We start from the raw sequence: 15,579 nt of genomic DNA on the forward strand, positions 1-15,579 counted from the left end.
AGCTGGGCCTAGGCTCTAGTTCGCGTTTTGAGCCGCTGGTGCCACCATAGCTTCTCCTGAGGCTGCCGCGGCGGAGCTGAAGCCGTCGAGCGCGATGCCCAAGGGCGCAGTGAGCTGGGTCCGAGCGAACGGGGGCGCTGACGAGGTGTAGGGGTTTCTGGAGCGGGTAGTGGAGGGGGCGGGGGGCAGGAAGCGAGCTCCCAAGGCCGGGGTCGGGGAGGGAGGCCCCCCCCCATCAGATCGAGCCAGCGCGAGCCGCGGCAGCCAGCGCGGTGCTCCAGCCCCTTGCCGGGTGGCTTCGGCGGCCTCCTCCCTTGGACACCACAGTTACCATGGGAACACTCGGGCTGTAACTGGCGCCAGACTAGTCACCAGCCCTCCTAGAGCCCATCCCATACAACAGTTAAACGCCTCTGGCAGGCGTGGGCCAGACATTTCTTCACTCTAGGGGTCGTCCTCCCCTCGTAAGAAATCTAGCAGGCTAGGGTGGGGATGGAGATCGGGAAAGCCCATAGTAAGAGCTGCTGACAGGCAGAAGACACCTACTGTGATGCTAAGGTTGCTTCTGCCATCTCAGGCCAGTGAAAGTGCGCATCTGAAAGCAGTGTTGAGCGAGAAGGCAGTACCACGGTTGAGACAAGTCCTAAGGCTAGGCCAGGGACTGTCCTTAGGGGCTCCTCGTTATGATGGCTGGGGAAGGGTCAACCATTACCAGCCGCATCAAGAATTTGCTGCGGTCCCCATCCATCAAATTACGGAGAAGTAAAGCAGGAAACCGGCGAGAGGACCTCAGCTCCAAGGTGAGCCCTCTTGGGAGCCAACTTGACCCTCTCATGTACCTTGTTTCTCTTTCTAGGGGGTGAGGGGGGGCGACGAAATTTCTCTGCAGCCTCTGAAAGATCAAATATGCTTATCTATGATGACCTGATTTGAAGTTGGAAGAAGAACAGCAGGCGTGGGTGGGCATGCTGAGACTCAGCCATGGGAAGAAGTGCATAGGAGGAAGCCAACCTGGGTTTAACAGGACCTCAGTTCAAACTAAGTGTGTGCTTGGGGAAGCAAGTTGACATTTTATGACTCAGTTTCTCTTCTTGGAAGAGGACAGTGAGATCACATACTCTGTAAAGGACCTAGCTGTGACTAATGTATAGTTAAGTGTAACAGTTGGGGTTATAATGCTAGACTATATTAGCAAAAAGAAATATACTAAAACACTTCATCTAAGACCTCAGAACAATTTTAGGCCAAGCTTGGTGATACATCCCTGTATCCCAGCACTAGGGAGTCAGAGGCAAGTTCAGCCTGGTCTATATAATAAGTTTCAGGACAGCTAGGGTATACATAGTGAGACCCCGTCCTGCCTTAAAAAAAGACGTAGAACATTGGACTGGCAAGATGGCTCAGCTGGTAAAGACATACTTGCCAGATAAGCCTGATCGACCTCCTGATTTGGATTCCTCAGACCCACATGGTCGAAGGAGTAAACCAACTCCCGGAAGTAGTTCTCTGACCTCCACATGTGCCTGCACACATGCCCACCACTAAGAAATAAATATACTTTAAAAAAAGAAAACCTACATTTATTTAATTGGAGTTTCTTGGTGTCTCATGATAACATGAAGAAGTCACGTGTATCCAGAAGGACAGCTCTCCCAGTTTGCCCTTGCACATTGCTTGTCCTGGTTACTGTATACTGGCATCCTTTTTCTGGGCAGATGTTTATCTTTCGTTCTTTTTTTTTTTTTTTAAAGATTTATTTATTTATTATTATGTATACAGTGCTCTGTCTGCATGTACAGCTGCATGCCGGAAGAGGACTCCAGGTCACATTGTAGATGCTTGTGAGCCACCATGAGGCTGCTGGGAATTGAACTCAGGACCTTTGGTAGAGCGGTCAGTGTGCTTAACCTCTGAGCCATCTCTCCAGCCCTTATCTCCCATTCTTATACTTATCTGGGTTTTGGTCCTTAAGCTTGTTTTTTATTTATTTGGTTTTGGGTTTGTTTTGTTTCAAGACAGAGTCTTGTTACATAGTCCTGGATGGATTCAAACTACAAACCCCTGCCATGGTGTCCTTAGTGCTGGGACTCCTGGATGGATTCAAACCACAAACCCCTACCATGGTGTTCTTAGTGCTAGGGTTCCTGGATGTATTCAAACCACAAACCCCTGCCATGGTGTTCTTAGTGCTGGGGTTTCTGTCATGCCCTGCTTATGTTTTAGTAAGCTTTGCTGGTCCCCACAATTTTGGGCATACAAAAGTAGAATACATTTAATCCCTTGAGGGAATCTTGAGCACCATTCTCACAGGATCACATTAGGGTTTTGTCTTATTAGCAGCCTGTAAGCATAATAACTTCTGTGGTACAGGGCTGCCAAGAACAGAGGCCTTTGAGACAGCCACATTTTATTGCTATGCCTGCGACTTTTCAGAGATGAGCAAACCTGTTTCACAAAGATTTAGATTCTAATGGACAATGTGGCAGAGTTCTGGAAGGACTTAGTGGGTTCCTTAGCAGAGACGTAATTGGCTTTGGTAAGGTGAACAGCTTTCCTGGCTATTCTAACAGGGTTTCTATTGAATTAAAAACTTGGCGAGTTGTTTTTATGGTAGTGGGATTGGTGCCCCTTTCAAGGATTATTTATTTATTTATTTATTTATTTATTTATTTATTGGGTTTTTGAGGCAGGGTTTCTCTCTGTAGCCCTTGCTGTCCTAGACTCACTTTGTAGACCTGCCTGGCCTCAAACTCACAGAAGTCTTCTTGCCTCTGCCTCCCAGAATGCTGGGATTACAGGTGTGCACCACTAGTGCTCGGGTCATGGATTGTTATTAATAATTGTTCTTATTCTCTAGAGGCAGAAGAATGGGTCCTCCAACTTAAAAACTCTTAGATACAACTCTCTTTGCCCATTTATTTTTACCTTTCTACTAATTATTATTATTATTGCTGTTGTTGTCATACTATGGTGTGTGAGAGCAGGTGCTCATGTACCGTGTGGTGGTGTGGATGCCAGCATGGCAAGCAAGCACTTTTCCCTGCCAAGCCTCCTTACTGGTCCTAAAGATGTACTTCAGGCTGCCTCCAATCCCTGACCCTCCTGTCTACCTCCTCAGCACTGCTTACTGCGACTCCCCACCACAGCAGGCACCTCTGCTGATTTATGCAGCACTATTAGGCCAATTTTCTCTTATCTTTGGGCTCTTTTTGTGGCCAGGATTGATACACATAGTAGGGATACGTTATGGGAGTTTAGCCTGTAGTATGAGTGCTTAACCTTGAAGTGGCCTAGAATCTGGACGATGCCATGGCCATTGTTTAAGATTTCCCATATCTGCCATCATTAATGTGTTCAGCAAGTGTTTGTTGAGTGCCTATTGGGTGAATAACCAGTGATGACTAAAACACTATCCTTGCCACCAAGGAGCTTGAAGCTACTTAGACATGTAAACAAATAATTCAAACCAGATTGGGTAAGTGTAGTTCTAGAAATATGCACCAAGTTGTTAATGGGATTACAGGAGAAAGAGTTAGGAAAGACTTCACAGAAGAAGGGATATTTGAACTGAGTCCTGAGGCAAGAGAGGGTCACTCTAGGAAAACAGTAAGAGGAAGACATTTCTGGCATCACTATTAAACATCCTTGTTCCAAGTAGGAAGTTAGTGCTGACTTTTTAACTGGTATCATAAGCTGTGTTTGTGTGCCTACCTTCTCAGCTACTTCTCGGTGAAGGCTTTCTACCTACGGGTGTTCTAAAAGCTTGCTCTGTTAACCCACATAAGACCTAGCTTATGAGTTTCCCTAATACACAGTAGCCAAGGTAACTGTGGCATGGATTCATGGATACTTGATTTTATTTTGTTTTGTTTTATGAGATAAGGTCTCAATATAGCCCAGGCTGGCCTGGGACTTCCTATGTAGCCCAGGCTGGCTTTGCTTCAAATTGGAGATCCTCCTTCCTCAGCCTCCTGAGTGCTGAGACAGTTGTGTGCTACTGTTCCTGGCCATGGCAGCTAATTTTGAAACAAAACTGGAAGAGAAAAAGACATGGGAGGTAAGGAAGGAGGGATCCATAGCATTATGCAGCTACTAACTCATGGAGCCTCGTAGCCGAGACAGGCCTCAGACTTGTTTTGAATCATATCATTTTCCTCACCAAACTTCCCATTTGCGCCTAGATCCGTCTCCATGTCTTCCAGAGCCAGAGGGACTTCCCTGACTAGTTCTGCTTCCTTGAAGCCAATCTCTAGCTGTCTTTTTATGTGTGTCTTCATTTTCAGTTTAAAAAAAGATTTATTTATACACTTTATATTCATGGGTACTTTGTCTGCGTGTATATCTGCACACCAGGAGACAGTGTCAGACCGTTGAGCTGCCATGTGGGTGCTGGGAATTGAACTCAGGACCCAAAGAAGATCAGTAAGTGGGTGTTTTTAACCACTGACCCATCACTCACTCCCCATGTCTTCATTTTCTTTTTCTTTTTCTTTTTCTTTTTCTTTTTCTTTTTCTTTTTCTTGTTTTTTGAGACAGGGTTTATCTGTGTAGCCCTGGGTGTCCTGGAACTTGCTCTGTAGACTAGGCTGGCCTTGAACTCAGAGATCCGCCTGCCTCTGGGATTACAGGCACGCGCCACTGTACCTGGCTTTGTGTCTTCTTTTTCTAAAGACAACAGGAAACACATTCTTTATCCCTTTCACAGCCCGCTGTGAGGTCAGTGTAAACTACATAGTGAGAAGGAAAGGAGTGCGGGTTGAGACAGAGGTCAGTGTAGATGCACTTGGATGTCCAGAAGAGTAAAAAACAACCAGGAAGCATTGTGATCTCCTGAGAAATCAAAATCCAGAGTAATGAAATGATGGAAAAGAAATAGAGAGAGCACTGCTCACTAAGAGCTTTTTATTCAGGAGAGAGCCATTAAAATGGTTAACTATGGCTTAAAGCCTAGATGGGAGAGTAGTAAAGGTGAGGCTTTCGTTACTATAGATTAAATGAGCAATGAGATTTTATCAAGCTTTTTCACAGGGAAGGGGGTTTCTACAGTAGAATATTGGAGAAGTCTGGTTTGAGATTTCATGCTAGGTCTGCAGACTCCTGAAAAACCTGAAGTGCTCAGTTGTAAACACCTTCCAAGCCCAAATCCTGCACGTTTGTCACTCTGATCTCACGTCTCAGCCAAGGCTGTTTTCTTCAGGATGAAGTGTGTGTACTCTTGGTAGCTAACCCTCTTCTCTCCTCATCTTTTCCAAAGTTCCTGAAGATTTTCTGTAGAGGGAGCTTGGGTCATTCTATTTTTTTTTAATATTTTATTTAATTTTAATTTATGTGCATTGGTGTAGCGGTGCCAGATCTTAGAGTTACAGACAGTTGCGAGCTGCCATGTGGGTGCTGGGAATTGAACCCGGGTCCTTCGGAAGAACAGGCAATGCTCTTAACCACTGAGCCATCTCTCCAGCCCCAGGTCATTCTATTTTTACAAAGGACAGGAGTGGGCTAAGGCTGAACTGGCAGAATTGAAGCTAGGGACACAAAAGGATTGCCTGTGCTGAGGGGCTGCTTTAAAGTCATCTTAGTCCCTATTACTCTGCTCTACATTGTATATTGTTCCTTCTGACAACACCAGGCAAGGTGACTGTTTTCTAGCCCAATCTTATAACTGCACAGCTATTCTTGTTCTCTCCTGTATGATTATCCGGTGTAACTTTGGGCCTGTTAATATGTATGGTGTCTCTAAGAAGAGTGTGTAGGTAGGTTTCATGAAGGAATGAGAACTAGCAGTGATCTAATTTCAGCTTTTGTGCAGGGTTTTTGGTTTTGGTTTTGGTTGGTTTTTTTTTTTTTTTTTTTTTTTTTTTTTTTGGTTTTTTTTGGTTTTTTTTGGTTTTTTGTTTTGTTTTGTTTTGGTTTTTTGGTTTTTTGTCTTTCGAGACAAGGTTTCTCTGTGTAGTTGAGTCCTGGACTCAACTTTGTAGACCAGACTGGCCTCGAACTCACAGTGATCTGCCTGCCTTTCTCTCCCAAGTGCTGGGATTAAAGGCATGCGCCACCATGTCTGGCTCTTTGCTCAGCTTTTGAGCCCAGATATTAGTATCGAAAAAGCCTTTTCTGCTTTTTTTGGTAGAGGGAACTATACTTATTTTCAAAGCATTTGTGAATCATCAGTGCTACCTTGATGCTGATGGCCTGGGAGAATGGTTAGGGGGACCTCAGACTGTTAACATTTTAAAAATAAGCATCCTGGGGCCTGGGGATGCAGCTCAGTTGGCAGAGTGCTTACCTAGCATGCACGACACCCTGGGTCCCATCCCCAGCACCACACACATCAAGCAGAGGAGCACACACCCACAATCCCAGCATGGGGAAGGTTGATACTAGCCTGGATTCTATGAGACTCTGTCTCAAAAACTAAAGAAAGTAAACCTTGTTCCAGGACCCATTCTCACAGTGGAAGCAGAGCCTCTTGAGTGGACTTTGGTAGCTGTGTGGATATTAAGTTCTATCAGAAGCCACTGTCGGTTATGTACCTCTGGCCTAAGCACTACGTTCCTGACTTCTGTTGGTTTCATACCCAAGTCTTCACTGAGGCTTACTGACAATCCAGCAGTCCAGCCTGGGATGTATGCTCTTTTCCTTCAGTAGTTTTTTATCCTTTGTCTTCTGGACTCAGAGCTGCATAAACTATGTTGGGGTGGATCTAAGAGAATTGCACTGCTATGAGGTCAGACCTATGGAGTCAGTTGTTGTCTTACTAACACAATGCCCCAGGAGTTTCCCTGAAGAGCAGGAAACTAGATGATACCATCTGATGAGCCCGGGCCAGTTTTACGTCTCACCATTCCTGGACCGGCTTACTTTGGGACTCCTAGGAATGAACAGATTTCATTCTTTGATATATACTCTCTGAACTACACTTGGGATAGACTAGAAAAGAGGTCTCAGCCAGTAGCTTAGCCCCCTACTCCCCTTAAACTCTGTGTCCTCCTGCCTCAGCCTCCCCAGAGCGAGGCTGTTGTGTGTTCTGTATTGAGGGTTATGAAGTGTCTTGAAATCCTTAGATCAGGTGGTGTGCCATGAACAGTGCTACTCATCTGGTTTTGTCTGATCATCTTCCTTCAGGTACCTCCAGCCTTTACAGTGATTCCTTCTGAGAGAGGAGTCCTTTCTGCTCAACCCAATAACACCTCTTCCTTTGCTGTGTGAAAACACCCTTCAGGCTCTTCAGGCTGAGTTGTCTCCAGAGGCTCTGCTCATCCTCGAGGCTGCGCTCACTCCAGAGTTCCTCTCTCACTTTGCTGTTCGGGCCAAGCTATCCTGTTGGATCAGCCTTTGGCATTTTTTTTTTCTTTTGCAGTGCTAGGATTAAATCAGAGACTCAGATGGCTAGGCAAATAGTCTACCACCACACTATATCATGTCCCCAAGCCCTACCCGTACCCCACTGAATCGGCCTGAGTTCCTATCAATTGGACCTTGGAATTTCTCTCCGCTTCCATTTGTGACTTGTGTGTTGCTTCTTCTTCCTCTTCTTCTTCTTCTTTCCCTTCCTCCTCCTCTTCCTCCTCTTCTTCCTCTTCTTTCTCCTCTCTCTCTCCCTCCTCCTCTTCCTCTTCTTCCACCTCTTCCTCCTCCTCTTCCTCCTCCTCTTCCTTTTCCTCCTCCTCCACCTCTCCTCCTCCTTTTTCTCCTCTTCTATTTTTTGAGACAGGGTTTCTCTGTGTTGTCTTGGCTGTCCTGAACTCACTTTGTAGACCAGGCTTGAACTCACAGAGATCCACAGGCGTGTGCCACCACATGGCATGTTTTCATTTCTTGATGAATGAGAAAACACAGGTAGATAAGAGGCTTCTGCCTGATTCTCTGCCCCATCCCCCACCCCTAGACTCTCCCCTGGGTTTGGAACTGTTATCACTGCCCTTTGGAGAACAGTCAAGAGCTTGAAATCTGGGACTATTTATTCAAACTAAGCTTCTCTGTGAACATCGGCTATCAAACTGTCCTGAGAGTATCTGTTGGTTTTACTTCATGTTCAGACAGCGCTGTTGTTAGGGGAAAGCTACAGTGTTTTCAATAGGCTTTGTTATGTTAGACATCTGTTTGCACTGCCACAAGCTAAGCCTCTTCTTTCTTCTCCTGGGTCAGTACAGAGCAAAGGGTTTTCTGTCAGCTGCCTTTCCACAACACTCTTCCAGCTCTCCTAGAATGCAGATCGAGGCTGATCGACCTTTTTTGGTGTTTACTATTCTTCTGTGTGAGACTTCCACCTCTAGGGAGACATCAGCAGCACCTGCTCCTTCCTCATGAAGTCCCAGTGATTGGAAACCCAAGTCACATTCCACCAGAATCCACCCTGGGAAGCCAGTGAGCTTATTGTGGGGAGAGGGGCACTGACACATGGGGGATACCAGAGTAGCCATAATGGAAGTCTTCACTGGATATGGATGAAGGCTTCTCCATAGCTGTGTAGACAGGGCTCCTACCCCTTACTTTCCCCACCCTGTATGCTCTAGCTCCTCTTCAGACACCTGACAGCATGACACACCTACATTTAGGACAGAATCATATACAGGTGTCTGCGAGGTGCAGAGGAAGCAGGACACCCCCCCTAACCCCGCACCCCACCCCCTTCTCTGAAAGGCTGTCAACAGTTAAAGCATGGCTGATGTGATGAGGATGACAGCTGGTCTGCTTGCCTTTGTTTCTTTTTCTTTTTTAAGATTTATTTATTTATTTTACATATGAATACTCTATCTACATGTATACCTGCATGTCAGAAAAGGGCCTCAGATCACATTATAGATGGTTGTGAGCCACCATGTGGTTGCCGGGAATTGAACTAAGGACCTCTGGAAGAGCAGACAGTGCTCTTAACCTCTGAGCCATCTCTCCAGCCCCTGTTTGTTTTTATTAAGACAAGAACTTTCTATGTAACCCAGGCTAGCCTTGAATTCATGGTAGTTCTCCTCCCTCAGCCCTGCCTCCCAATGCTGGGGTTAGAGGCTTCTGCTACCAACTCCCTTAACTTCCATTATCTCCTACTTAACATTTTAAAAGGGGGCAGGAAGCAAGGGAGAACAAAGGTGAGCATGACAGCCACACTGAGCAGCAGGAATCCTTAGGATTTGAATTTTTGAGTGTTGAGATTTTTCCACATCCTTCCTTATTGAGCACTAGCAACAGCAAGCCCATGGTCCTGCTCTTGCTTTTTCTTTTTTTATTTTTGGGACAAACCTTTGCTAAGTATTGTAGGCTGGGTTCGAACTCACAGCCCTTCTGCTGCGTTAGCCTACTGTGTGCTGGAGTGCAGGGAGCACCGCCATGTCATAGCAGTCATAGTGTTTCTAAGCCTGGTTTATGGTGGTGTCTCCTCAGAGTGCTGGGAGTGCACTTCACTCCCTCGCACTGCAACAGAAAGTCTTTGTGATGCTTTTTCAGATTTTCCTACTCTGTAAAAACAAGCATTTACTAAAGACTGGCTTCTAAGCTTGCATCTCATCCTCCCCCAACGCTGACATGAGGTTGAAGATGCCCTCCCTCCTCTCCCCTTTGCTCATAGTTGAGATTTAAATTGACTTGAAGATCTGGGAACACTTCGTGCAACCATATGGCTGATATCAGCCATTCCCCCCCCCCCCCCCACACACACACACATACTTTGTCAAATGCTCTTTTAGAGGCTTCATGACAAGGGAGGACTTGTGTGGGTTTTGTTGCTGTTCTTTGGACATTTTGTTTTTATTGATGCTGGGGATAGAACTCCAGGCCTTGGCCTAATAGACCTGGGAGCCAGACTGCCCACTCTATTCTTTGTGATTTGAGCATTCCCTTTCCTTGATGAGAGATCTGTCTTACTTTAGTGGTGCCTCCCGCCATTTTTTGGTATGTTCACCTGACCCCTTTAAGGTGCTGGCATGTAACAGAGAAAGAAAACTTTTAAAAAATATGAAATATAACACAGAGAAAAGTTTATGAAACATAATAGTATATCATGAAAAATTGCTTCTACCATACATGTTGGAAACTGATGACAGTTCAGATGGATGATGGATAGTACGCTGAGCTGGAGTTCAAAGCTTGGCTTCTAGCCGGGCGTGGTGGCGCACGCCTTTAATCCCAGCACTCGGGAGGCAGAGGCAGGCGAATCGCTGTGAGTTCGAGGCCAGCCTGGTCTACAAAGTGAGTCCAGGATGGCCAAGGCTACACAGAGAGACCCTGTCTCGAAAAACCAAAAAAAAAAAAAAAAAAAAAAAAAAAAAAAAAAAAAAGCTTGGCTTCTGTAGTTCCAAAGCCCAAACATAATCTGTATTCGGTATCCCTCCCAAGGGAATCTTCATTTTCAAAAGCATGTCTAGGATTGTTATAGCCAGTGTACTGTGTACAGGTTGGAGACAGTGGGGTTTGTTTGTTTCTTAAATGATTTTATTTTATGTTAATGAGTGTTTTTCTTGAATATATATCTGTGTGAGGGTGTTGGATCGTCTGGAGCTGGAGTTACAGACAGTGGGTGCTGGGGATTGAACCCTGGTCTTCTGGACGAACAGCCAGTGCTTTAAACTGCTGAGCCATTCTTCTCCTAGCCCGCTTGTTGTTGTTGTTGTGTTTGTTTTATCAGGGTATTATGGCACAGGCCTATAATCTCAGCACTTGGAAAGGGGGGACAGGAGGCTGGGGAGTTCAAGATCATGGGGAATTCATCCTGGGCTACATAATATCCAGTCTCAAAAACAGACAGACAGATAGCAGTTGAGAACACACAGTGCACTTACTCTGTCCTCTGCTGCCTTAGCTCCACCGGCTAACAGCCTTTGCCTGTCTGTGTTCTTGCTTCTCTCCTCATCCTGTGCTTTCCTGACTCTTTCCCCACTGCTTGCCCTGTGGTACATTAGGAAGCATTTAACTTGGGGGTCTGTGGGTAAGTAGACGTCAAGTTGTGGCAGCTGTGTGGTCCTAGATGCCTGTGAGCCACAAGCAGTGCTGCTTTTAGAAATGGTGGGGAGCCGATGCCTTGGTCATCTCTGAGGCAGCGGGGATGGCTGGGTTTTCGTCTGAGGTATTGTTTGGCAGGCTGATAGCATCTCTTGTGTTCTTGAGAAGGACCTAGTGTAATGCTAGATTTTTTTTCCCTCCAGCTGTACCTCTTTGTAATTTTAGCCCATAACCAATTTTGTTTTTTAAATCATGGAGAATGCTGAATGAAATCTTTATTTTTGTGAAAAACAAAAATATCCCAAATGTGCCATGCCAGGACTGACCTGGGTGATGACAGGATTCGGTGAATTTGAACACAAGCAGAAATGAGGTCACTTGCTTACCTGACTCCCTTTATCCGCATGAGCTCCAGGGCTATAAATTTACTCTAGCAGATGTCTGCCCTTACCCGACCTCAGATCTGTATGGTTTTTTATTTCTTCTATCAAGTAGACAAGTATGGCCTGTAAGTGCAAAAATGTGGGTCTCAGGCCGTGCTCCCCAGCATTGCTCACACCCGGGGCTCCCTTCCTGGGACCACACTTTGAGTTAGCAGGCTGCTGAGGCAGAGTGGGTAGAAGGAGGGAAGTCACACAAACACACACACGGACACGGACATGTGCATGCACACGCACTCACTCAACAACTTCCTCCCTTCAACGGTCAGAGGGAGGTGGCTGCTCTCTTTATTTGTACAGTTGAGTCCTGGTGTCTTCCAGAGGCTTAAATGAGATTTAGTGACCATTAAAATGTGAGGTCCAAATAACTTCACAGTTGTAAGGGCTGCTAATGTTAACAGAGCACAAAGGTTTGTAGAGTGTTGCTGGTGAGAGTCAGTTCCTTCTAGTTTACATTTATGAGAAGTCCATTTTTGGAGGTCTGGCATCTTTTGTTCCAACATTTAACATATCCTCAGTACCCTTTTCTTGCCAGTGATTTACCACGTGTCAACAATACTAACTGAACAGAAGGGTTAGTTATGTTCTCTGTGTGTGTGTGTGTGTGTTGAATGTGTACATGAGTGTGTACATGCTCACACTTGTTGTCCTGCACTATTACTTTCTGCCCTGTTCCCTTCAGACAAGCTCTTTGAACTTGGATCTAGCCCTATGACCAGCAAGCTCCAGCAATCTTTTCTCTACCTACATGGGGCCAGAGTTAGAGGATCACACCAACTTTTTATGTTGTTTTATAAGACAAGAGTTTCTCTGGGTGTAGCTCTGGCTGTCTTGGAACTCACTCTGTAGATCAGGCTGGCCTCGAACTCACAGAGCTCTGCCAGCCTCTGCCTCCTAAAGCTATGCCCCACCAGTTCCCAGCCATCCCAGCTTCTCCTATGGTGCAGGGAGGAGTGTAGGCCCTCATACTTGTACAGCAAGCATTCCTGCCCACGGCGCCATCACCCCAGCCCACAGTGCCCCCTTTGATACTGACTACATTATAATTTATTTCAGGGCTATATCAGTGAGTTTTTTACAATTAAAAGTCAAACTAGGAGCCAGGCATGGTGGCAGATAACTTTAATCCCAGCACTCAGGGAGGCAGAGGCAGGTGGATGGATGTGAGTTCGAGGTTAGCCTGGTCTACAAAGCAAGTCAAGGACAGCCAAGATTACACAGAGAGACTCTGTCTCAAAAAAAGAAAAGAAAAAAGTCAAGGTAGGCACTGGAGCGATGGCTCCATGATCAAGAGCATTGGCTGTTCTTTCAAAGGACTTGGGTTCAGGTCCCAGGATCCACATGACAGTTCACAACCATCTGTGTAATGCCAGAGGTTCCAGGGAATCTTCACCCACCTCTAACCTCTCTGGACATGTAGGCATGCAGGTAATGCACAGACACATACGCAAACAAAGCCCCCCCCCCCCCACACACACAAAGTAAGTCAAACTAATGAACTCACAGGGGACGGGTGAACCCTAATTGCCTATGTTAAACAAAAACTATTGGGAACAATAGCAATGCCTTCCACAAAGTAGAGAAGTGTTTTTTCTTTTGGGGAGGCTAATTTATTGATTTTTAAATAATTGAGAATTATATCAGCCCAGTGGTTTTAGTCTAAGAATTTAAAGTCAGTGTGAAAACATAGTAATTTTGATAACTCACTAACTTTCTAATTTGTTACTACAGTGAAGTGTCTATTTAAACATTTGTGGAGCTGATCTTTGTGATGCATCCCTGTAGTCCCAAAACTTATAAGACCTAGGTGGGAGGATCAAGAGTTCAAGGCCAGCCTGGGCTCAGGAAGACCGTGTCTTAAAACAGACCAACAACAAAGAAAATGCATTTTTAAAAAAATATAAAAACAAACCCCACTAAGGCTGTATGAAGATGTGAGTGTATAGATCCAGTCAGACCTGATCAATAGCTAAAATAGTTCTGTAATACTCACTAGAAGAAACACCTCATTTTTAAACATTTTTCATAATAGTGAAATCGACGATGCTCTCCAAGGAGCTTTCAATGGAAAGGCACATTTGTATGAAATGAAATTTCCTTTATCTGCTGAAAAGGATGACGTTAGTCTGTCTGTTGATGTGCAGTGAGGTGTGAGATACATGTGGAGGACAACAGCAGATTGAAAGCGCTTTGTTAATGCATGAAGACATGCATATCTAGTAGTGTGTACACAGGAAAAGTGAGGCTACAAGCATCACTTGTGAGTATAGGGGGCTGTCACTGTAGTTCTATAAGATTTGAATCTGAAATAATAAGCCTGCATTGTATTTGTAAGTAGAGAAAAGATAGCAAAAATGAAAATTTCTCCAATTAGAATGTATTTCAAGTTTAAATATAAAATGTTTGAAATCTAAAATCTATATTCATTAGTTATACAGAAATATTACTGAAAATATGTCCGGTATAATCAACTTGGTGGTTTGGGATATATGTGTGTGTGTGTATGGATTGGTAGAACATAAAAATACTTTGTTGGGCCTTGGTGGTCAAGAGCACAACTCACAACTACCTGTAACACCAGCTCCAGGGGACATGACACCTCTGGCCCTCCTGTGCTCCTGACTCATATGCATATACCCCAACAAACATACATACATACATACACACACAAAAAAAATAAAAATAGAATTTTCAATTTTTTTGAAACTCCCTGATAACCTTGTGAATCTGAGATGCTTTACTTCTCATATCTTTAAAAATATTTTCTTGCCGATGTTTAGCCAAAAAAATGTTTTGATTCTTTTAAAGCAACACATGCTTTGCGAAAAGAGTTTACTCAAGGTAGAGAAAAAATAATAATGAAAATGTCCCATAATTTCAACACTCAGACCACTGAAAGGTCAGACTATGAGGATATGACATTTGAACTGATCTGTGCATGGAAGCTAGGAATTCAGTATACAGTGGCAGAAGAAATACAACCTAAAGCCCTGAGGCTCCTTTTAGGAGTAATGATTAATTTGGATGGACAAATGTGCATGTTTCTTGAAGGTGAATAGTAGGAAATGGAATTAGAATTCGGGGCTGCTGATGCTAGGTGCAAACATTTACACTTTATTCACTTGATGACAAGCAAGAAAAAGAATAACGACTGCAGACAGGGATTGATACGAAAGCCTTTGCTACATCCGGGAAAGGGATGAAGGCCTTGGGACTTGGGAGTCTTGTGGCACAAGTCTGACTGAGCTGGAGCACGTGGGCCTCCCCACAGGCATCTTGTCAGTCACACATTCGCTTTATGGAAGTCGCCTTGTTACGGAACTGTTAGTATTCTTCCTGCTGGCAAAGTTGGAAACGAGGGGGTGGAGGGAAACACCTCAACTGTGTGAATTGGTAAATGCTTTTTTGGGACAGGGTCTTATATAGTTTGAGGGAGGCTGCCCTCAAGCTCACAGTGTAGCTGAGTTCCTAACCCTCTTGCCGCTAGCTCCCTGGGGTTGTGGGTGTGTGCTACCACATTTAGCTTTAATTAGACTCTTTGAGGACCAGACTTCAATTTGTAGAGCTTTGAGATTCTGGTCTTAGTACAGAGAAGTCTGACATTAGAGGGGGAAAATTCCCTCCCCCATTCTTCCTGAATTTAACTATCTCATATCTTTGCTTTTCTGGTAACCATGGAAGATAAGGGAGGGTCAGAAGCATCCTCTGCCCGGCACTGGGCTGTTGAGGCTGCTTACTAGACAGGCATGTGATGGTGACTGTGCTGTAGCTGGCCTCATTAGCAAGATGCCTTTATTCCCTCTTCCTTGGTCTGATGTGTTCTTGCTTCTTCCTTCATCTGCACAGAAAACCAGATTCTCTCCTAACCCTGCATGCCAGTTACTCCAAGCAGGTGACCGTAGGCTGCAGCATGGCCCAGGCAGAGCCAGATTCTGACCACATACAGAGCCAGCCGTTATGGAGAGCGCAGTCCCTCTTTTTTTTTTTTTTTTTTTTTTTTTTTTTTTTTTTTTAAACTATCTAGTGAGGAGAGACAAGAACCCATATTTTATAGACTTGTTTCAACTGCTAATAAGTTGTAACATTTTGGTTTTATTTTGGTTTTGGTTTTTTGAGGCAGGGCCTCTCTACATAGCCCTGGCTGTTCTGGAACTCACTATGTAGACCAGGCTGGACTCAGGCTCACAGAGATCCTCCTGCCTCTGCCTCCCAA

The 15,579-nt window shown here is 44.9% G+C and overlaps 1 protein-coding gene across 2 annotated transcripts in view; it reads left to right on the forward strand.

The window, feature by feature from the left end:
* Positions 1-231: 231 nt before the first annotated feature.
* Positions 232-15,579, forward strand: part of Mapkbp1 (mitogen-activated protein kinase binding protein 1) — a 55,058-nt gene continuing 39,710 nt past the window's right edge. For both annotated transcript variants that reach the window (XM_051144427.1, XM_051144429.1), the window contains exon 1: positions 232-800. In XM_051144427.1, the coding sequence (XP_051000384.1) occupies positions 684-800 (117 nt within the window). In that variant the 5' untranslated portion in view covers positions 232-683. The remainder of the gene's footprint in view (positions 801-15,579) is intronic.

This window comes from Acomys russatus, chromosome 4 (assembly GCF_903995435.1).
Source record: "Acomys russatus chromosome 4, mAcoRus1.1, whole genome shotgun sequence".
NCBI classification, from domain to species: Eukaryota; Metazoa; Chordata; class Mammalia; order Rodentia; family Muridae; genus Acomys; species Acomys russatus.